The 22480-nt window shown below is 41.8% G+C and overlaps 1 protein-coding gene across 4 annotated transcripts in view; it reads right to left on the bottom strand.

Annotated features, from left to right (window-relative positions):
• The window catches only part of ablim1b (actin binding LIM protein 1b), a 97846-nt gene that overhangs the window by 23478 nt on the left and 51888 nt on the right, over positions 1–22480 (bottom strand). For 3 of the 4 annotated variants that reach the window (XM_060939926.1, XM_060939923.1, XM_060939925.1), the window contains exons 6-9: positions 18185–18278; positions 14163–14250; positions 5684–5742; positions 47–124 (exon numbers count right to left, since the gene is read on the bottom strand). In XM_060939926.1, coding sequence (XP_060795909.1) covers positions 47–124; positions 5684–5742; positions 14163–14250; positions 18185–18278 — 319 coding nt within the window. Of the gene's footprint in view, positions 1–46; positions 125–685; positions 731–5253; positions 5389–5683; positions 5743–14162; positions 14251–18184; positions 18279–22480 lie in introns of all 4 variants that reach the window. The other variant, XM_060939924.1, reaches the window with a different exon arrangement.

The following is a 22480-nucleotide window of genomic DNA, read 5'->3' as shown; positions in this document are numbered from 1 at the left end:
TGATTTGGTCAGTGAGTGATGGGAGGCGCTGGCGAGGATGACTCACATAGATGGTGTGACCAGGAGAGCCAGGGATGCTGGAACCCGGCCGAGAACAAATACTCTCTGACGAAGACCTTGTGGGCTGCAGATGAACGAGACTTTGTGTTAGTGATCAGCCAAGCACAAACATGCATGCAAATAGAGACACAGACTCACACGTAAGCTTGAATGACAAGATCAGTGCACTAGTCAATATTACAACAGCAGCATTAACAGCTTCCCATCCCAGCTTCTGATATAGAAACATCCATAAGCCATGTCAAGCTGCCATCCACAGGCCATGCAGCATGGTCCTCCAGATATGACTCTTTGTGAAAATTTCAGCAAAGCTGCTAAAATCAGAATGATCCGATTTGTAAACAGATGCATGTTTATTGCTATGGTGTTGTAGTGTTGAAAGTTATTTTTCTCCCAACTCTGTCTGTGAGCTCATATCTGAACCAAGTTTCTGCAGTGAGTCTGATTGCCTTCACGCAGATCTGGGTCAGTGGGCAACATCCACATGCCCACAGTGGTGAAAAGTGGAATGGCATACACACAGGTCGTTATGAGGTCATAAGCAGGTTGGGTGTGGGTATGCTGCCCTCAAGCTGCTGACACAAAGATCGTGCGCCACTCTGCTGCCAGTAGCAGAATACAGTACCTGCCTTTCTGATTGGTGCAGTGAGGTTACAGAAGGAGGGAGAAGCTGTGGAGGGAGGAAGAAGGTCATAGGAAATCACACTCTCCAACACACTTCTGCGTGATTCACTCACAGACTGTTTACATCAGTGGTTCCCAAAGTGAGGTCCCCCAGGGGTCTGTGACTAGGGGATCCGTGATATTTTTACACTGTTACAGTGGTGGAAATCACAAATCAATGCTATTTAATTTATAATTGAGCTTTTATAGTTATTAACCTTTCACTGGTCCCTTGAATTGTGTTTAAAAATCCAAATGTCTACAACTAAAAAAAACTGTAGAGCTACAGTATAAATACATACATGTCAACCTTTGGTCAATCAAACCTGTATAACCAACCTCCAAATCCGTATTTCCCTTATAAAATCCGTATAAGATGCAAATTAAAATAATGTACCTAAAATTTGAATGATAATCAACAATGATATATCCCAGTTACTTTTTATTCAATATTAATAACAGTAAACCTTCAGAATGAATACAAAGCTCCAATGTTCGACAAAAACACAAAGTGTTATCAGCGTAGTTACGAAGGAAATACTTCGTTGTTTGGAGACAGGTTTCACCGAGCGGCTATTATGCGCGAGACTTCATATTAGCCACAAAGCCAGAAAAATCTGTTCGTAAAATTACGTTATAATGACCAAATACGATGGGAAGTATTTTTCCAGTCTCACCTGTGAAAGGTAATCCCATGTGATCTCGTTTGGACGGTAAACCTGTTGGTACAGTTAAACGCAGCACATGAATGAGGCATCTTTATTCTCGGGCGAGGATGACGTATGATTCTACGCAGAAGCCGGCGTCTATGACTTCACGGTTGGCAGGATTCTCGCAATGCGGTGTGCGCATGATCAAAAGTGGAACGAAGTCTCGCTACCACAAGATAACGCGCGATTTCATAAGACTCTTTACTGGCTGTGTGTGGTGTACAGTACGTTTGTAAACGTTATGCGTTCTTTTATCATCGTGGGAATTGATTATAGCTCTAAATAAATATTGAAGTTTTTTTTAAACGAATCCGTATAACTTTATTTATACGCCCGTATACTACGTTTATTGAATCAAATCCGTATAAAATACGGACATTCCATATAGGTTGGCATGTATGTAAATAACGTCAAATTAGACCTAACGTTCTGTTGGTCGAGTTCAGTAATAAAAAGCTTTAAATAATTGAAATATAATTGTGCACATTTAAACAATGAGCATAAGATCTGAAAGTTATATTACGACTAAAACAAATCTGTATTGAGACTGTATTGTGGAATTTATTTGACATTTATTTAAATAGCCCTGGGTGGAAAAAGTTTGAGAACCACTGGTTTATATGATGGACAACATGACAATGAAGCCAAAATGTCTATGAGTTTTCCCACTTGGTGCTGATAGCAATACACTTTTAATTTCACGATTATCCATACTGGCGAATGGTGCAAGCATCAAACAAACACTTGTCAGTCATTGCCCTTAGATTAGATCTCATCTCATTATCTCTAGCTGCTTTATCCTGTTCTACAGGGTCGCAGGCAAGCTGAAGCCTATCCCAGCTGACTACGGGCGAAAGGCGGGGTACACCCTGGACAAGTCGCCAGGTCATCACAGGGCCCTTTAGATTAGATTCTCTCCAAATATTCTTCTTAATGATAAATGCATTTTCTCAATCACGAGCACAGATTACTCGCTAGGTAGATCTTCTCTGGGTGGAGTTTTGCATGTTCTTCCCATGTCAGCATGGGTTTCCTCCATTCGCAATTGTAAGTCACTTTGGATAAAAGGAACTTTTAAATGTGTGATATATTCTCTGATTACTTCGCAATCTCCCAAAAGCACGCCTGTAGGCAGACTGGGTACATTAATGTGTGTGTGTGTGTGTGTGGTGAACTGGAGCCCCATCCAGGGTGTATTCCTGCATCACACCCAGTGTTTCTGGGATAAGCTCCAGATCACCACAACCCTGATCAGGATAACATGATTATTGAAAATGAATAAATACAACCTCAAATCCAAAAAAGTTGGGATGCTGTGTAAACTGTAAATAAAAACAGAATGTAATAATTTGCAAATCTTTGAAACCTTATATTTTATTGAAAATAGTACAAAGACAACATATCAAATGTTGAAACTGAGAAATTTTATTGTTTTTTGAAAAATATATGCTCATTTTGAATTTGATATCAGCAACACGTTTCAGAAAAGCTGTGACAGGGGCATGTTTACCACTGTGTTGCATCACCACTACTTTTAACAACATTCTGTAAACATTTGGGAACTGAGAAGACCAATTGCTGTAGTTTTGAAAGAGAAATGTTGTCCCACTCTTACCTGATATACAATTTCAGTTGCTCAACCGTTTGGGGTCTCCTTTGTCGTATTTTGTACTTCATAATGCGCTAAATGTTTTAAATGGGAGACAGGTCTGGACTGCAGGCAGGCCAGTTTAGCATCCTCACTCTTTTACTACAAAGCCATGCAGTTTTAATATGTACAGAAAGCGGTTTCACATTGTCTTGCTGAAAGAAGGAAGGCCTTCCCTGAAAAAGATTTTGTCTGGATGGTGGCATATTGCTCTGAAACGTGTATACCGTAAATCGTTCAGCATTAATGATGCCTTCCCAGATGTACAAGCTCCCTATATCATGTGCACTAATGCACCCTTGTACCATCACAGATGCTGGCTTTTGAGCTGCGCACTGATAACAAGCCGAATGGTCCCTCTTCTCTTTTGCCTGGAGGACATGGTGTCCATGATTTCTAAAAAGAATTTCTACTTTTTGATTCATCAGACCTCAGGACAATTTCCACTTTGCCTCAGTCCATCATAAAAGAGCTCGGAACCAGAGAAGGTGGCGGTGTTTCTGGATATTGTTTATATCTGGTTTTAACTTGCATTTGTGGATGTAGTAATGAACTGTTTTACTGTTTTCACAGATGATGGGTTTCTGAAGTGTTCCTGAGCCCATACAGTGATTTCCACTACAGACAAAAGTGTTGCCTGAGGGCCTGAAGATCACAGGCATCCTATAACAGTTTTCAGCCTTGTCTCTTGCATGCAGAGATTTCTCCAGATTCTCTGAATCTTTGAATGATATTATGTACCATAGATGATGTGATGCCTAAATTCTTTGCAATTTTACATTGAGGAATGTTATTCTTAAATTGTTGCAGTTTGCCCACGCAGTCTTTCACAGAGCGGTGAACCCATCCCCATCTTTACTTCTGAGAGACTCCACCTCTCTGGGATGCTCTTTTTATACCCAATCATGTTACTGACCTGTTGCCAATTAACCAAATTAGGTTTTGTTTTTTTTGCATTACACAGCTTTTTCAGTTATTTGTTGCCTGTCCCAACTTTTCTGAAACATGTTGCTGCCATCAAATTCAAAATGAGTATATATTTAAAAAAAAAAACTTTCTCAGTTTCAGCATTTGATATGTTGTCTTTGTACTATTTTCAATGAAATATACGGCTTCCGTGATTTGCAAATCTTCACATTATGTTTTTATTTATGTTTTACACAGTGTCCCAACTTTTTTTGGAATTGGGGTTGTTAATGTATACATTTTTATTAAAAACATTTTATTGGACCACATTTATTAGGGCATGGCTGATGACGTGACATTGATTTGTTAGATTGGTCTTGCATCATAGCCCTGCACTTACCATCACTCAACAGCTTTAAGCTTTAATGATACATAGATCTTTTCTATCATCTATCGCTATATGTCATTGTACTGTATATGTCATTCAATATTCATGTCATTTTAGAAGAAGGTACGCTTTAACAGGCCTAACTAAATGCGCTTACTGTACATACCACCCTATGAAATATGGGATGTCAATAATATGTTGGGCATTAGAAGGGTACACTGCCCCACTTCCTGTCTTTTCTGTGCACTCCTTGGTTAGAGTTTTCATTCATTTATTTATTATTATGTTTTTAATCACGTTTTCTTCCAATTTTAGTCATTGCCACTTGGGAGCTCAACAGAAGCTCGCAGACTCTGGTTCTAAATGCACTGGCACATTTTTGGCCTCATAAGGGCACAAGAGAATCAGCAGGGCCATGTTGTCCACCAGATATACTGTACAGCCATTAGATCCGCCTCAGCATGCACCCGACCACCTCTATTCACCATGCTCTCACAGATCTACTGCAATCCACCTTCTTTCACATATCACAGACATGTTTTGTCTCCTCGGCTCAGTTTCTTGTTCATGCCAGTTGTTCAGAAAGACAGATGTGCTGATTATTTATTCCATGATGTAAATGACAGGATTCACCAATTTCTTGCTTCTGTTGTTATGAAGCAACTAAACACAAGACAGCAAGCTAACCCTCTATGCTTGCATTGTCTGGAGGAGGCACAGTGTGTATCTGGAGTGTTGCCCTCTCTGTTCTGCAGATACACCAGTGAACTTCACTGTCCTAAAAGAGACACAATATGGTCTGGCTTGCAGGTGAAGCAGGACAGTGAGTTTAGCTGGAAGTGGTGCAGGACAGAGGGGGGAGACAGGAGACTGCAAACCTCCGTCCTGCGCAGGGGACGCACGCCTCGAGCAGAGCCACCCCGGCCCTTCGTCTTACACTGAGACTCACACTTATTCAGGGGCAAAAACATATCAAAAGGACGGGGCTTTCTGCCAGGTCGCTGTCGTGCTTCCTACAGAGGAGAACCAGAACACAGAGGACAAGCTGACACACACTGACACACATATCACCTGGTACTGAGAAGCACACCCTTCAACTCACATGCAAAACAAACATTAGAACAGACACCACACAAAATTTTGGGAAAAATCTGTCGAGAAAGAGAAAGGTGGTACACTGTGTCACCTCTCGCTGGACGGAGGATGCAAGTGAAAAGAAAGCTGAATGAAAGAAAGGGAGGACAGAGGACCAACAGGGTGTGTGATGGGTGTGTGGCTGGATAGCTGACTCATGGAGCTAACACTCACCCTGTACTTCTCTTCTACTTTGATGTTGCTCTTACAGTCTGGATGCCACACTGTAGAGCCTGGTTTGAGAGATAAAAGAGAAAGAGGGAGAAAAGTTTATATTCAAACTTCATCCATACAAGTTTTAGCCTTATAGCCAACTGTCAGAGTTTGCATATTCAATTCAATTTCATTTTTTCTATAGTGCTTTCTAGATAGATTGATTGATATTGTTTTTATGCCGCAGAATAATTAACTTCAAATTACAAGGACAGAGACAATCTACAGGGCCGGCATGGTGGTGTAGTGGTTAGTACTGTTGCCTCGCAGCAAGAAGGTCCTGGGTTCGAGCCCTGTGGCCGGCGAGGGCCTTTCTGTGTGGAGTTTGCATGTTCTGTTTGCGTGTCCGTGTGGGTTTCCTCCATGTGCTCTGGTTTCCTCCACAATCCAAAGACATGCAGGTTAGGCTAATTGGTGGCTCTAAATTGACTGTAGGTGTGAATGGTTGTCTGTGTTTATGTATCAGCCCTGTGATGACCTGGCGACTTGTCCAGGGTGTACCCCGCCTTTTGCCCATAGTCAGCTGGGATAGGCTCCAGCTTGCCTGCGACCCTGTAGAACAGGGTAAGCAGCTACAGATAATGGATGGATGGAGACAATCTACAGAGATCACAGACGACAGAACCCATATGGTAGTAAACTGAGTAAATAAAAATAAAATAAGATAAAAAAATTAAAATGCTCAGGTGACTATCATTAGAATGTGTCAATAAAAAAAAGAGCAAATAATAATAACAAATGTAAATACAGGTATTATGAAAAAGCTGCTTTATAGAAACCCAGATGGAGGTTAAGATTTTGGTTAAGCTCCATCATGAGGAAGCCAGAGACGACAGCGGCAAGGAAAAACTCCGGAGATGACATGAGGAAGAAACCTTGAGAGAAACCAGACTCAAAAAGGAAGCCATCCACTTCTGGGTGACACTGGATAATGGGATTATAAATCATTACAAAGTCAAAGACTACCAAGTGTGTTGAAAGGATGTTCAGTGTGTGCATCTTATTCTTTATGATTACATCAGAGCTTTTAGGTACAAGTCTACAGTATCCAGGTGAGATTATCCACTACGAGTGAGTATTGGGCATGCATTGATTTTTTTGTACTGTATGTGCAATATCTTAGGACGAAATGAAGAAATAAAATTCACAGCATGTGTTTAATAATCTCATCTCATCTCATCTCATTATCTCTAGCTGCTTTATCTTTCTACAGGGTCGCAGGCAAGCTGGAGCCTATCCCAGCTGACTACGGGCGAAAGGCGGGGTACACCCTGGACAAGTCGCCAGGTCATCACAGGGCGTGTTTAATAATGTGTTTAAATATTAATAAATAAGACCCCAAAGGCTATCATGTCAAAAGTTTGCATCTTCCTATCAGAATGCAACGAATAAAGAGACGTGAATGTTCTCTAATAACTTGTATGCCTACTCTTTTTTTTTAAACTGCCTCCAGTCTATTTTGTAATATTCTATATCTCCTTAATAGCTTTTGGATTCCTTCCTTCCTTCCTTCCTTCCTTCCTTCCTTCATGTAGTCCCCTATCACCACCATCCCACGCTCCCAAAACCAGCTTTTAACATTTTGAAATTCCATTTTAAATTTTTGATAAATTGTTAGGGTACAGTAAAGGTGCACATAGATCCAGTTTTCCATTCAGTGCACGCCACTGGGAATACTTTTGGATTGAATGCATTGAATGGGAATGGAAAACTGGATCTATGTGCACCAGGGCCGTGCAAAGACCTTTGGAGGGGCAGGGGCTCAACATTCAAAAAAGGGCACTTGGAACAAATTTTTCACACAAGTTAACTTTATTCAAAACTAAATTTCAGTTGCAACTGAACATTCTGTGTGTCTTGATAGAATATGTTGTGGACGTCGTCATTCAGCCTTAAGTTTTCGAAGCTGCTAGAATATGTTATTAACGCCGTCGTTCAAACTAAAGTTTCCGAATCTGCCACGTTAATGAAATGGATGGAGCAAACGGTTTAAATATAGCCTAGGCGGCTTCATTAAATGATAAACAACCCTACGCATTTACTGTTGTGTTCTAAGCTGCACAAGATTGCATGTTCAGATAAGAAATGAAAGGAGACTTTCAGTGTGACCTTACCATGCCGTTCCTCGCACTGTCTCCCACTGTCAACCGCCTGCATGTGCTTTCTGCACAGAGGCTCACTGAATGCATGACGTCACGGATTGATGCCCGCATTTACATAGAAAAACGTTATTTTATAAATCTATAATTTCATATATTATTGTCAAATTGTAGAGAATATTGATGTTGGAGCTAACTTATCTTTTACAAATATTAAAAAAAAAAAAAAAAAAAAAACAGTATCTATGAAAAGGGCACTTTGGACAGCAAACAGAAAAGGGGCAGGGGCTAGAGCACCTGTAGCACCGGTTCATTGCACGTGGGTCATGTGCACCTTTTCTGCACCCTAATGATTTATCAAAAATTTAAATGGAATTTCAAAATGATAAAAGCTGGTTTTGGGAAAATGGGGTGGTGGGGGGATTACATGAAGAAAGGAAGGGATCCAAAAACTGTCTGTGAAGGTTCTCAGTCATCCAGGTCATTGTTGTGTGCTAAAGAAGGCAACTGGCCTTGCTTGAAATTCTTGAAGACTAGTGGGGAGTTCTAGGTATTTATCCTCTAGTGGACCAAAAGCAACCCTAAGGAGAGTCGTTGAGGTCATATGGGTCGTTGACCCCCTCAGTCATCCTGTAGATTGTTAGGGTCACTGGAGGCCAGGTGTGAACGGTGTTAACAGCCTAGAGCAGGGCTTTTCAAAGTGTGGGGCGCGCCCCCCCCGGGGGGCGCCAGAGTTCTTCGGGGGGGCGCAACGTGAGAGACAAAATGGATCGGTTTTTAGTACCTAAAGCTACAGTGAGTGAGGAGACAAAGTCTGGGCCAAGCAAAAAAACAGAGCCTCCAGGATGTTGCGATTTGCAACTTCAGCGCAAATTCAACCAATCCCCGCAAATTCAGGGCAGTGTTGCAATTATATCCAATCACCGCAACTTTCCCGCAAATTTGACCAATCGTTGGCGTCGTCTTGAGGTGACGTCGACAAACTACCTTCCGCCTTACTTCCGTGTGTTCAAGAGAAGCAGCATGCGCGTCGTGTTGCCAGATTGGGCGATTTCAAGTGCATTTTGGCGGGTTTTGAACATATTTTGGACTGGAAAACATCAGCAGTATCTGGCAACACTGAAAGTGTGTTATGTTTACACTGAAGGACTGTGCACTTTCTTTTTTTTTACTTAATACAAGAAATTAACGGATGCCAACATTTTTGCCAAAATGGTATTTTATTTTCCATTGTTTAGGCAGCTTCAGCATCATACTGTGAGATTCTGTTCAAATTGTTTTTTTTCTTCTATGAAGCCTGAGCCATTTATTTTATTAGTTTATAATTATTGTTTAATTTAGTCTTCAGGAGAGACTGCCTGCACACAGTACTAGTATTAATAGTTTTTTTTCTTACATGAAAGCTGAGGCATTTATATTATATTTTAAGGTAACTTCATGTTGTGCTGTGAGGTTCTCTGCACTTTAACTTTTGAACCAACAGGTGCATTTGGATAAGTAAAGCCTATTTTTCTGCATTTTTGTAGTCCTGGTAATCTTTTATATTGGTAAAGTTTATAGGACCATTTCTCTTTGTTTTTTTAATCAATAGTTTTTCAGTAATAACTTAATATTTAACATATCACTCAATTTTAATCACAAAAAGAGAAAATCGCAACAATTTCTCGCAACTTTCACTTTCTCCCGCAATGTAATCGCAACAAAAACCTAAAAAACACCGCAACTTTCATCGCAATTTTTTTGGAAAACCCCCGCAACATCAGACATTTTAGCCCACAACAATCACAAAAAAGGCCTGCGGAATCCTGGGGGGACTGGGAAAAGAAGGAAGTATGACCACGATTATTTAAAGGTTGGAATTTCATGGACTGGATCTGAAGATGCTCCACTGCCACAGTGTGTTGTCTGCCAAGAGGTGCTAGCTAACGATGCTATGGGATGTTTAAAATGTGTAAAACAAGATGTTTTAAAAAGCACAGATGTTTAAAATGTGAAAAAGAAAAAAATAATGTGTACAACAACCATTTTTTAAAAATACGAATGGAACATTAAGTATAGCAACAACAAAAATTGTAAGGGGGGGCGCTGTTGTTTATTTGCTCTCCGAGGGGGGGCTGACTCTCCCACACTTTGAAAACCCCTGGCCTAGAGGATCGTTAGGGTGATCTGTGAGTCGTTGGCTCTCTCTGTCATCATGTGAGTCATTGAAGTCAGCTGAGTCTTGGGCCAAGTTTACATTAGACCGTATCTGTCTCGTTTTCTTTGCGGATGCACTGTCCATTTACATTAAACCGCCTGGAAACGCCGGGAAACGGGAATCCGCCAGGGTCCACGTATTCAATCTAGATCGTGTCAGCTCCGGTGCTGTGTAAACATTGAGATACGTGGATACGCTGTGCTGAGCTCTAGCTGGCGTCGTCATTGGACAACGTCACTGTGACATCCACCTTCCTGATTCGCTGGCATTGGTCATGTGACGCGACTGCTGAAAAACGGCGCGGACTTCCGCCTTGTATCACCTTTCATTAAAGAGTATAAAAGTAGGAAAATACTGCAAATACTGATGCAAATACTGCCCATTGTGTAGTTATGATTGTCTTTAGGCTTGCCATCCTTCCACTTGCAAGTGGTAAGTGATATGCGCTGGGATCACACACACAGCGGCTCAGTCCCAAATCGTGGCTCGCGCACTTCACTCGCGTGCTCTGTGAGCTGCGCAGGGCCGGAGTGCGCACCCTCCAGAGGGCACTCGCTGTTCAGGGCGGAGTGATTTGGAGCGCAGGATGCCTGCGGAGCCGAGCGTATCCGTGTATTGGCGTTGCTGTGTGCACGCAAATCGTGTATTGGTGTTGCTGTGTGCACACTAATCGTTTTAAAAACGTTAATCTGATGATCCGCTGATACGGTCTAATGTAAACATGGGCTTGGTATGGATGTGTACTCAGTTTTCTGGGAAGTGTGCCAAGGACTGCACTGTACACCTACAGGATGACTGAGGCTACATCCACACGACAACGGCAACGAGATGTTATTTAAAAATATATCGCGTCCAAATGGGCAACGATCAGTAAAATATCAGGTCCATATGGCAACGCAACGCTTGCTGAAAACGATGCAATACACATGCCACACCTCTAGGGGCGCTGTAAGACGGTCCCTTCGGAGACACCAGAACAATAGAAGAAGTAAGGACGCATGCGCATAAACTATTATGCGCAAGACTTCATATTAGCCACAAAGTCAGGAAAATCTGTTCGTAAAATTACATTATAATGACCAAATACAATGAAAAGTATTTTTCCAGTCTCACCTGTGAAAGGTAATCCCATGTGATCTCGTTTGGACGGCAAACCTGTTGGTATAGTTAAACGCAGCTAATCTTTATTCTCCACTTTGACCTATCCAATATGGCGGCGAGGATGACGTATGATTCTACGCGGAAGGCGGCGTCATTAATGGTCCGGAATAAATTGAATACTACACGTTGATGGATTAATTTGTTGTTTCTCACCTGTGAAAGGTAATCCCATATGATCTCGTTTGGACGGTAAACCTGTTGGTACAGTTAAAGGCAGCACATGAATCTTTATTCTCCGCTTTGACCTATCCAATATGGCAGCGAGGATGACGTATGATTCTACGCGGAAGGCAGCGTCTTTAATGGTCCGGAATAAATTGAATGTTACACGTTGATGGATTAATTTGCTCCTCTACGCCCTTTTTGAGGAATGTATTGTCGGACTTAAATCAACATCTGAAGAGGTGAGATCGCTCCTTTTTTTCCCTATTTTTGCTGGCGGGATTGACTCTGCCCTAAGGGCAGAGTCTCTCTCTCTCTCTCTCTCTCTCTCTCTCTCACTTTGCACCATTACACAATAAATATTCACAGTGAAAATATTTTGTAAGCGCGTTTCATGAACCAAGTTATAGGATTTGTTGACAACTCGCATCGCATCGCAATGAGAAGATCATTGGCACTACTGGTGTTAAGAATCAGACCATTTCATAAATGAATATTTTGCTGTAGAGCTGCAGTGTTTGTACAATTGCATGTTTTTGCTTCACTATTACTGTCACTATTCTGCTTCTTGCATTACTACTGTGAACTAACACTGAACATAATAATAATAATAATAATAATAATAATAATAATAATAATAATATCCAAGCTCGTGTTTCACTCTCACTAGTGCTCTGTAAGGCTTTTTCCTGGTGATATTCGTTACACTTCTACCCGGCATGAAGCACTCACAGTCATGTGGTTGTGACATCATCGTAAACAAATCCGTTCTACTCATCCAGACGACTTCACAACGGCAACGTTGCCAGATCTTTCCACTCTGGAACCCGTTCTCAAAAAGATTGCGTTTTGGGCACCCAAAACGCCGGTGCTGTGTGGACGCCAGGCTTAAACAATAAGCAATTGTATCGGAGTCACCTGAATCCGTTGCCGTGTGGACAGGGCCTGAGAGGGTCAACAACCCATGTGACCTCAACGACTCTCCTTAGGGTTGCTTTTGGTCCACTAGAGGATAAATACCTGGAACTCCCCACTAGTCAGACAGAACTGAAGAAGCCTTTTGGATAAGAGGTGAAATGTCTTCAAGAAGGGTGGCACGGTGGTGTAGTGGTTAGCGCTGTCACCTCACAGCAAGAAGGTCCGGGTTCGAGCCCCAGGGCCAGCGAGGGCCTTTCTGTGTGGAGTTTGCATGTTCTCCCCGTGTCCGCGTGGGTTTCCTCCAGGTGCTCCGGTTTCCCCCACAGTCCAAAGACATGCAGGTTAGGTTAACTGGTGACTCTAAATTGACCGTAGGTGTGAATGTGAGTGTGAATGGTTGTCTGCGTCTATGTGTCAACCCTGTGATGACCTGGCGACTTGTCCAGGGTGTACCCCGCCTTTCGCCCGTAGTCAGCTGGGATAGGCTCCAGCTTGCCTGCGACCCTGTAGAAGGATAAAGCGGCTAGAGATAATGAGAGAATGAGATGTCTTCAAGAATTTCAAGTATGTCCAGTTGCCTTCTTTAGCACCTACGGGATCCAAAAGCTGTTAAGGAGATACAAAATATTACTTTTGGCTTCAAATAAATATGCAATTAGGGTGGCACGGTGGTGTAGTGGTTAGCGCTGTCGCCTCACAGCAAGAAGGTCCGAGTTCGAGCCCTGTGGCCGGCGAGGGCCTTTCTGTGCGGAGTTTGCATGTTCTCCCCGTGTCCGTGTGGGTTTCCTCCGGGTGCTCCGGTTTCCCCCACAGTCCAAAGACATGCAGGTTAGGTTAACTGGTGACTCTAAATTGACCGTAGGTGTGAATGTGAGTGTGAATGGTTGTTTGTCTCTGTGTGTCAGCCCTGCAATGATCTGGCGACTTGTCCAGGGTGTACCCTGCCTCTCACTCATAGTCAGCTGGGATAGGCTCCAGTTTGCCCGCGACCCTGTAGAACAGGATAAGCGGCTACAGATAATGGATGGATGGATGGATGGATGGATGAATATGCAATTATAATTTATATATTTGACATATTTTGAACAGTCATTCATGTCCCTGATCATATTCTTCATGATTTATATAAAATTCATGTTTTTAATAATCTGTAATCAGTAATGACCTTTCCCCCACTTCTAAACATCTGATTTTTATTTGCATCATGACACACCCACAGGCAGGGAAAAATAACCACTTAACCAGAATATTATGTCATTTTCGATGTCCTTCTCCAGCAATCCCAATTGTCATTAGGTCTGGCCATATGACATCCAAATATCATATTTCACTCAGAAAATAACACATTACAGAAACTACAAGAGCAGTCGGCAGAGTGTACCGTATACCTCCACCAAGCCACATTATCAACATCAAAATTAAATTACTTGGACCTAGGATAATACTAAAGCTGTACACCAAATTTCATCAAAATCCATTCACTGCTTTTTCAGTTACATTGGGAACAGCCCAAAAAAAACCCTGGATCCACATAAATATCTGAATTTGCACCAAAATCTAATCAATTGTTCCTTGGCCCATGGTTCAGCTTTTGTCAAAATTTCATCAAAATCTGTTCACCACTTTTGAGTTACAATGGAAACCGACAAGCAAACAAACAATCAAACAAACAAATGGAGGCAAAAACATAACCTCCTCCAACACAGCTGTTGGAGATAAAAATGCATCCTGATTTTCATTCCACATCGTCTTACAGCCATTAAAGCTTCCTGTAACTGAGAATTTAGAAGTGAATACAGAGACACTGTGAGAGTGAAAAGCATGGATGGAAATTTTTTTAATCCATCTCAGCAGTTTAGAAGTCAGGTGCAAACCCTTTTACATTATCAGCTGTTTTGCCCACCTTGTAGGTACATCTCCTCCCCCTCTGTGAACATCTGGTTGCACCGGCTGCATCGTGCACAACTGGGGTGGTAGTGTTTATCACCTGCCTGCAGAGCCAAGGAGGTAAAGATCAGTGTGGTTCATCAAATACTGATTGTGCAAAAACACATCTCTTAGGGTTTAAAGTGAATACACACAAAGTGATTAATCTTTAATAAAATTGACATGTGATGCATAATATAAAGGATTATGGGAGGAAAAGCAGATATGCTAGCTCCTCCATTGACCACTCAGTCTCCTCTGTGTGTGTGTGTGTGTGTGTGTGTGTATGTGTGTGCGCGCGCGCGCGCGCGCGTTTTCTCTGTGAATAGGCCTCTGTATAGGACTCCATGTGACTCGTTACACAAGAAGTTACTGACTTATTTTTATTTTATTTAAATAGTTTTGTGTAATTGTGCTATGTAGTCACACATTTTAAACTTTTATTGATAGAATTCACAAGTGTCCTTAGACTTTCATTATAAGTGAGTAAACAAGCTTTCTATTTGCTTTTTCCCCAGTGCAAGGAGCAATTATATATGTGTTTACATCTCTGGGGTAATTATACACACTCCAGATGACATACTGTCATTGAGACTGAAAAGAAAAAAAAACTGAGAGTGTTCCCCTTTAATATCTTCATTACGTTAGTTTGTTATAGTGCAAGAACCTGGACTTTTGAAGCTGGAAAGGTGACATAGTGTTTACTGATCTGTTCTTCACCTACTATTCATGTGTTGTGGTGTATTTCTTGAGCCCATGTTGTGTTCATAGAACACAGCTGTAAGTCATCTGCAGTGCTATCGCATCATCCTGCTGTTTCACATTAGCTCTAGGAATGCAGATGAGCTCCTGTGTGTGTGTGTGTGTGTGTGTGTGTGTGTGTGTGTGTGTGTGTGTGTGTGTGTGTGTGTGTGTGTGTGCGCGTGTCTCTGCTATTTATTTCTATTTCCCTTTCAACAGCTTTCAACTCCAGCTCTTTCCATCTACAAAATAATTATTATAATTTCTTCATCAATAACTCTCATTTTCTTATCTAAACTCCAAACCACTCCAAACTCCAACTTCATTTTCATTCTTGCTTTTTTCTACCTTTTGTCCATAAACATGTTAATCCTTGTTCTCTAATCACTCTTTTTTTCACTTAAACAATTATCCCTTCATACTTTACCCTCGTTCTTAAACAAATACAACTTCATTTCAAATTAAATGTGCTTTCATTACTAAAAGATATCGGGGTACACCACATAGCATATTACTTCATTGTAAAGAGTTTCCTCCATGTGAGCATGTTCATATACACACACACTACAACTGCATACATACATACACACACACTCTTAATACACCCGCACACACATACACACCCTTAATACACCCGCACACACGTGCGCACACGCACACACACATCTTAATACACCCACATACATATGTACGCCTGCACACACCCGCACACACATACGCACACACACGTACCCCTTAATACACCCACATACACATGTACGCCTGCACACACACACACACACACACACAAGTGTGCACGCAGATTTAATTTTGATGGTGCTGGAGATCACCTGCAGAACTTTGGCCACTGTTCCATGTTCCTCCCTTGTCCAATGAACTATGAGGCAATGCAGCAGAAATGTTTGATTTCACACAGATGTGACCCCATCCCTCCTCCCAGCCTGCCTCACTATGGCAACGGGCCCATGTAACACTCTTGCCGTAAACAAATGTCTCTGCAACAGTCGATCTTCTTTCTAATTTCTCTCCTACAAGTTGGCCATCCATCATTCCTTTTTACATCATGCACAAGAATGTGTAAGTGCGGAGAACCATGGAGAAAACAAAGAGTCGTTACTGGCAAGTTCAGGGGGAAACCGAGGGGGCTCCAGTTCCAGATGGAAGGGTGTAAGCAGAAGAAATAGCCAATGAGAGGAACTATGAGGGGTAAAAAAAAAAAGGGGGGGGGATGATGAATGCAGTGGGGAGAAAAAAAAGACCACCAGGGAGAAAGACAAGGCCCTTAGAAACAGAACAAACAGGCCTGTAGTCATGCTAAAAGCACATGGCAGAGGCTTTTTAAAGCTGCGTAACATGGGGTGTATGTCTGCAGGAAGGTGGAGCTGTTTTCCTGTGTACTAATCTCAGAAAGCGAAGCCACCTGGTTGGATGCTGCCTCAGAGTGCTCCCTGGTGCACTTTCAGCACTTCCAGCCACAGTGGAGATAAACACACTGGGAAAATGGAGAGGACAGACTAAACTATTATTGCAGGCTGTCTTCTGTTTCTGTCTGTGTTCTCTCCACTGGCATCCGAAAGCTGCCTGCATTAGCTTCAGCCCCTTGATGCTAACTTACACAAGCCTCCCCATCCTACCTGATATCAACAGTCAAATTCACGGAGGCACAAGCTACTCTCGAACCTTAAAAGACCCAAGAAAGACGTGCGTGGGGACTTTTTCCAGTCTTGACATCCAGGTGGTGAAAAGAAGTTTCCCTGGTAGTCCTGCGCTGTCTTCAAACGCAGACCAACAAAATATTTCTTTGATATGCACTAGAATTAATACTAGATATACACTTAAAAGACTCATGCATGTGTTTTCTTGCATAAGTACTTCTATATCAGCACTGCCTCTTGTTTCTGGCAGTGTCACGCTGGTGTCTTTGTAGAAAATCCGAACTAGCATGAAGAATGCCGTTAAATTTTCTTAATGAAAACATCTACACAATAAAACTCTGTAAAACAGCATCTGCTACGTGTGTAATATTAATAATTCCAGCCTCTTGATTGACAACGTGATAACGAGGGTGAAGCACCATCATCATCAGCAATTCAAACCTGTCAAAATAGTGCTGAATGCCTTGCGTTTTTGGATGTTGACACTCTTAACAAGGCCATCTGTTCCTCTCAAAGAAATTCTACACAAACCTACTTGGACATATATAGACGTGTCTAGTGCTTTAAAGTCTCTGTGGACTCACATTGATAAGATTCCACTGTGTTTTTCACCACCATATGTGGATACATAGATTTCTATGAATAGCATTCACACTACAACTGACAACTGCTCTGTCTGGGTGGGTTTGGTTTGAGACACAAAAAGAACAATGTGTGTATGAAGTGTGCCACAGGAGAGCTTCCTGTTAGTATTTTGTCCAAAAGTCAAAGGGTGCAGTGGAGTTCACCATTCTGTCCAGGACATAAAATCAGCATTCAGACAACCTTTTGAATCACCATTCAAACATTTTCACCACTAAGAACGCATGAATGAAATGCACCCAGATGAAATGATGCTACAAGCTCCATTATCATATACCCCTCTCCTAATACCTGATGGAATGTCCAAAAAATTATGATGCTCAAGTCTGAAAACGTCTGGCACTCTTACCTTTGGCAGGCGGCTCGTCTGGACCCCCAGCTCTACGATTTAGCAGATAAACTCCTTGTACACTTATTCTTTTTTTGCAGACTCTGTCCCTCAATCTGTCTCTCAGACTTTTCCTGAGAACTTACAAACTCTTCATCCATTTCCCCCTCCCCTTCCTTCTTCCTCCTGTTGGTCTCTCAGCCTATCAGATGGACTCAGACTCAGAGGCTGCTCTGTCTACAATGCTAGGGTGGAACTGTGGCATCCGGCCAACTGTTTCACTGCTCGTTTTGTGCTCTTTTCCCCAAGGGCCAGTGCTGAGATCGTGAGAGTGCAGAACTCTTCAAACATGGTAGTTTGGTGATGTCAAACTGGGTGCTAGATGATGGTAATAATATTACAACATGTGTGTGTATATGTGTGTGAGTGCTTGTAAACAGAAAGACCATCCAGCTGCAGATGTTCAATAAGAGCGGTATTGTAGACTTTTAGCCCTCTAAAGCACAATACAGCTATAAAACTAAGAATAAGCTTTAAAAAAAAAAAAGATCACAGCACACTGAACAACATGCTAAATATTTTTCTTTTGCAGAGAGTTAACTGTGAGGATGCGAACAGGTGACAGGTACTCACCTCCAGAACCCTCCCTGTTATATACTGATGACAGGCTTCACACTGTACACCAAAATGGATCTGATAGTCTCTCTCACAGTATGGTGCACCATCCCTGAAAAATAGGAAGAGTGAATGTGTTCACCTCGCCATCACTGTCACCGCACCATATCGTTTCTATTTGTTTCATCATATAACCCCAAGTTGGGATGCTATGTAAAACATAAAGCGATGATTTGCAAATCATGGAAATCCAATATTTCACTGAAAACAGTACAGACAATTAACCTAATTAGTATGACAACTTTTCCAGTCTTTTGCTGCCCCTGTTCCAACTTTTTTGAAAGATGTTGCTGGCATCAAGTTCAAAATAAGAATATATATTTCAAAAACAACAAAATTTCTCTGTTTTAACATCTAATATTGTCTTTGTGGGTGGCACGGTGGTGTAGTGGTTAGCGCTGTCGCCTCACAGCAAGAAGGTCCGGGTTCGAGCCCCATGGCCGGCGAGGGCCTTTCTGTGCGGAGTTTGCATGTTCTCCCCGTGTCCGTGTGGGTTTCCTCCGGGTGCTCCGGTTTCCCCCACAGTCCAAAGACATGCAGGTTAGGTTAACTGGTGACTCTAAATTGACCGTAGGTGTGAATGTGAGTGTGAATGGTTGTCTGTGTCTATGTGTCAGCCCTGTGATGACCTGGTGACTTGTCCAGGGTGTACCCCGCCTTTCGCCCATAGTCAGCTGGGATAGGCTCCAGCTTGCCTGCGACCCTGTAGAACAGGATAAAGCGGCTAGAGATAATGAGATGAGATATAGGGTTTCCATGATTTGAAACAATTGCATTCTGTTTTTATTTACATTTTACAGAATCCCAACATTTTTGGAATTGGGGTTGTACTTACTGAGTAATTCATAGTGGTAGATGTACAGTAACTGAATAATAAACCAAGATTTTAAGAGTTATAGCAACAGTGGCAGAAGATCAAGATAATGTCTTCCCAAAGTCTATTCTTATAAAGCTAACCACATTTTTCTCACTAAAGTTGAATTCAGAAGATTATTTACTTATTTAACTCAGTCAGACAATTTGATTCCTTGTGACATAGAGACTAAAATAGCAACAAAGTGACTGAAATAATTTATCCCAATACAGACCAAATTAACTTGTTTTGAAAAGAATAAATTTGTCCCTTGACATTAGCTATGTATTTAAATCTTTTAGGGTAGTCACACTAGAGGCAGAATGAGCCGGAATGCCGTCGGAATGAAAATTCTTCATATATTCCGGGATATTCGAAGTGCATTCTAAAAATTCTGACTGCATTCTGAGTGCATTCCAAACATCCAGGCCCATTCTTGTGGCCGGCCCGAATGTTTTGCTCGTGCTCAAAACATTCGAGGTGCATTCGAAGAGGAGAAATATTGAATGGCATTCGAAGGGTATTCTAACTGCATTCTGACTGCATTCTAAATATTCTTACGGCATTTCAACAGCATTTGAAACATTCTGATGGCGTTCGAGGGAAAAATCGAAATGGCAAGCCACTTCAAAACCTGCCAGAATGTCCCGAATGTGCCTCGAATGAGCTGGAATGCTGTCGGAATGAAAATTCTTCGTATATTCCGGGATATTCGAAGTACATTCTAAGTATTTGAGCTGCATTCTGTTTGAATTCTTAGACATTCGAAACATATTCGGCGGCTATTCCGGGAGCGTTCTGACTGCATTTGAGGTGAATTTGTACAGCATTTGAGGCACCTTCCGACCAGACTTCGGGTGGTATTCGGGCAGCAATCGAACTGCACTCGTACGGCATTCGAAGTCCATTCTTAAGATTCTTACTGCATTCTAACAGCATTCTAGGTATTCCTACTGTGTTCCAACTACATCTGAACTGCATTCAAAAGCTAATACACCCGGAATGTGCAAGAAGCGCATTCTAAGTATTCGAACGGCATTCTTACAAAGCTGTAAGAATGTTGGTCAGTTTGAAATTCCTGCCCGAATGTGGCACGAATTTTGAAAAATGTTTCATTCCGGCTGGTTCTGCTTGATTCCTGCTAATTCCGAATAAGTGTGACGGGAGCCTTTTAAACTAGCAGCTTAAATACCTAAATAAATTGATTAGACAAACCTAAATTGACCCTGGCATTTGTAAAACTATAGGCCAATATCAAATCTCCCCTGTTGTAGCTCAGCAGCTAAACTCTTCCATAAAAATCACATTTACATGAACTATTTCAATCAGGGTTTAGGCCTCATCAGGGTACTGAAACAGCACTGGTTAAAGTAGTAAATGACCTACACGTGGCACCTGATCAGAGTTGTCTCTTCTTGTTTGTGTTGCTCAATCTCAGTGCTGCTTTTGATACCACAGGTTACAAACATTTACAAACAGACTAAAAATCTTTGTTTTAGGGATTTTATTTTTTAAAGATAATTGCTCTTTCCAGGCTCAGGTCTTATTTGACTGACTGTTATCAGTTTATAAATGTTAATGGTGCCTCCTTTAGGAAACAAGGCTCTGTCTTAGGACCACTATTTTTTACTCTATATGATATGTGTGGGTACAGTTATTGAAGCAATATAACAAGAGAGGGAGTGCTTTTGTACTCAATATCAGCAATAGCAGCTGTGATTTGGTGAAAGGCATGAGGTCATGAGGCTATGCTGATATTCATCAGCATCGATAGTCATCAGCATGACTTCAGGTGTGATATTGCTTTTATAAACAAGAATAACTCCCGCCTCACCCGCAAAGCCATCAGGATTGCAGGTGACCCCACCCACCCATCTCACAGCCTCTTCAGCCTGCTGCCATCGGGGAGGAGACTGCGGAGTCTCTGGGCCAAAACCAGCAGGCTTAAGAACAGTTTCTTTCACCAGGCGGTCAGGAGGCTCAACTCCCTCCCTGTTCTGCCCCTCCTCCCCCCTCTGCCCCCTGCCACAGATTCTGCTCGCACACCTCCCCTTCAGCATCTGACACGTCATCCTCACAGTTTCCCCCCCCCAACACACACACACACACACACACACACACACACACACACACACACACACACACACATACATCTCATCGTTCATTAACGCACTGAACTCAGGGACCGCACATCTCACTTTACCTCGCTCATTTGCACTATTCTGCACTACCTCATCTTAACAGCTGCTAGTTTGTTTATAGTGCTTATTTCATGTTTCATGTTTACCTGCTATACGTCAAGTGCCCTTGACTGTTTGGTTATTTGAACCAATTTATGTATGTGCGCGCGCACGTGTGTGTGTGTGTGTGTGTGTGTGTATATACACGAGTGTTTAGTCTACGTCTAGTTCATATCTAGAGTGTTTATACTGTTTATATTGTCTGTTTGAGTGTTTAGTCTGTGTGTAGTTCTTATCTAGTGTTTACACTGTTTATATTGTCTGAGTGTTTAGTCTATGTCTAGTTCCTATCTAGAGTGTTTATACTGTTTATATTGTTGTTTGTTTTTTTCAATTATTCTATTTTTATTTATTGCATTGCCTGTTTGCACCGTGGGTCAGAGAGGACTGATATTTCATCTGTGCAGTATGTCGAGCATGTATAGCATATTTGACAATAAAGTTGACTTGACTTGAAATTCATATTGAGTAAATGACATTTCAGACACAGTATGGCCAAATGTTCCGTTTATATTTGTGTCACTAACAGAAATGGATCCTGAAGGATCCACACTCACTTTGCAGCCCGTTCATTAGCTAGCTTGCTCATACTGATTTATACTGCATTCCTGTTAAAAGTGCCTCTGGTAAAATTGACATCCCTTCTACTATTTTTTCTTCATCTCATGAATGTTTACATTTTTAAAAAAGTTATATTCCTGAAAAGTATTGATTGCCATGTCCGCTGATGATGTCCCTAACTGTAAGAATTGATTCAAAATAGGAAGTGGATTTTTATGTGGTGAACAAAGACAAGCGGAGTGATACACACAGTGAAACATCCCAATGCTGTTTATAGTAAATATCAGCACTCTTGGATCGCTGCTTGATCAAATTAGTGGACCAGAACTAGCTGTTGTATAATTATAAATATTTTATGATTGTTCACATCTATGCTGAAGACTCAGCACCACTTTAAAAAAAGTCTAACTTCATTCTACTTAAACAAGACTGAAATACTTGCACTAAGGCCACAAGCAGCTAAAATTAAACTGATTGTGTAGATAATACGGGGCGGCACGGTACGGTGGTGTAGTGGTTAGCGCTGTCGCCTCACAGCAAGAAGGTCCGGGTTCGAGCCCTGTAGCCGGCGAGGGCCTTTCTGTGCGGAGTTTGCATGTT

The sequence above is a fragment of the Neoarius graeffei genome, chromosome 14 (assembly GCF_027579695.1).
Source record: "Neoarius graeffei isolate fNeoGra1 chromosome 14, fNeoGra1.pri, whole genome shotgun sequence".
NCBI classification, from domain to species: Eukaryota; Metazoa; Chordata; class Actinopteri; order Siluriformes; family Ariidae; genus Neoarius; species Neoarius graeffei.
Note: the sequence above shows the minus strand (reverse complement) of the source record. Positions and strands in the feature narration are given on the sequence as shown.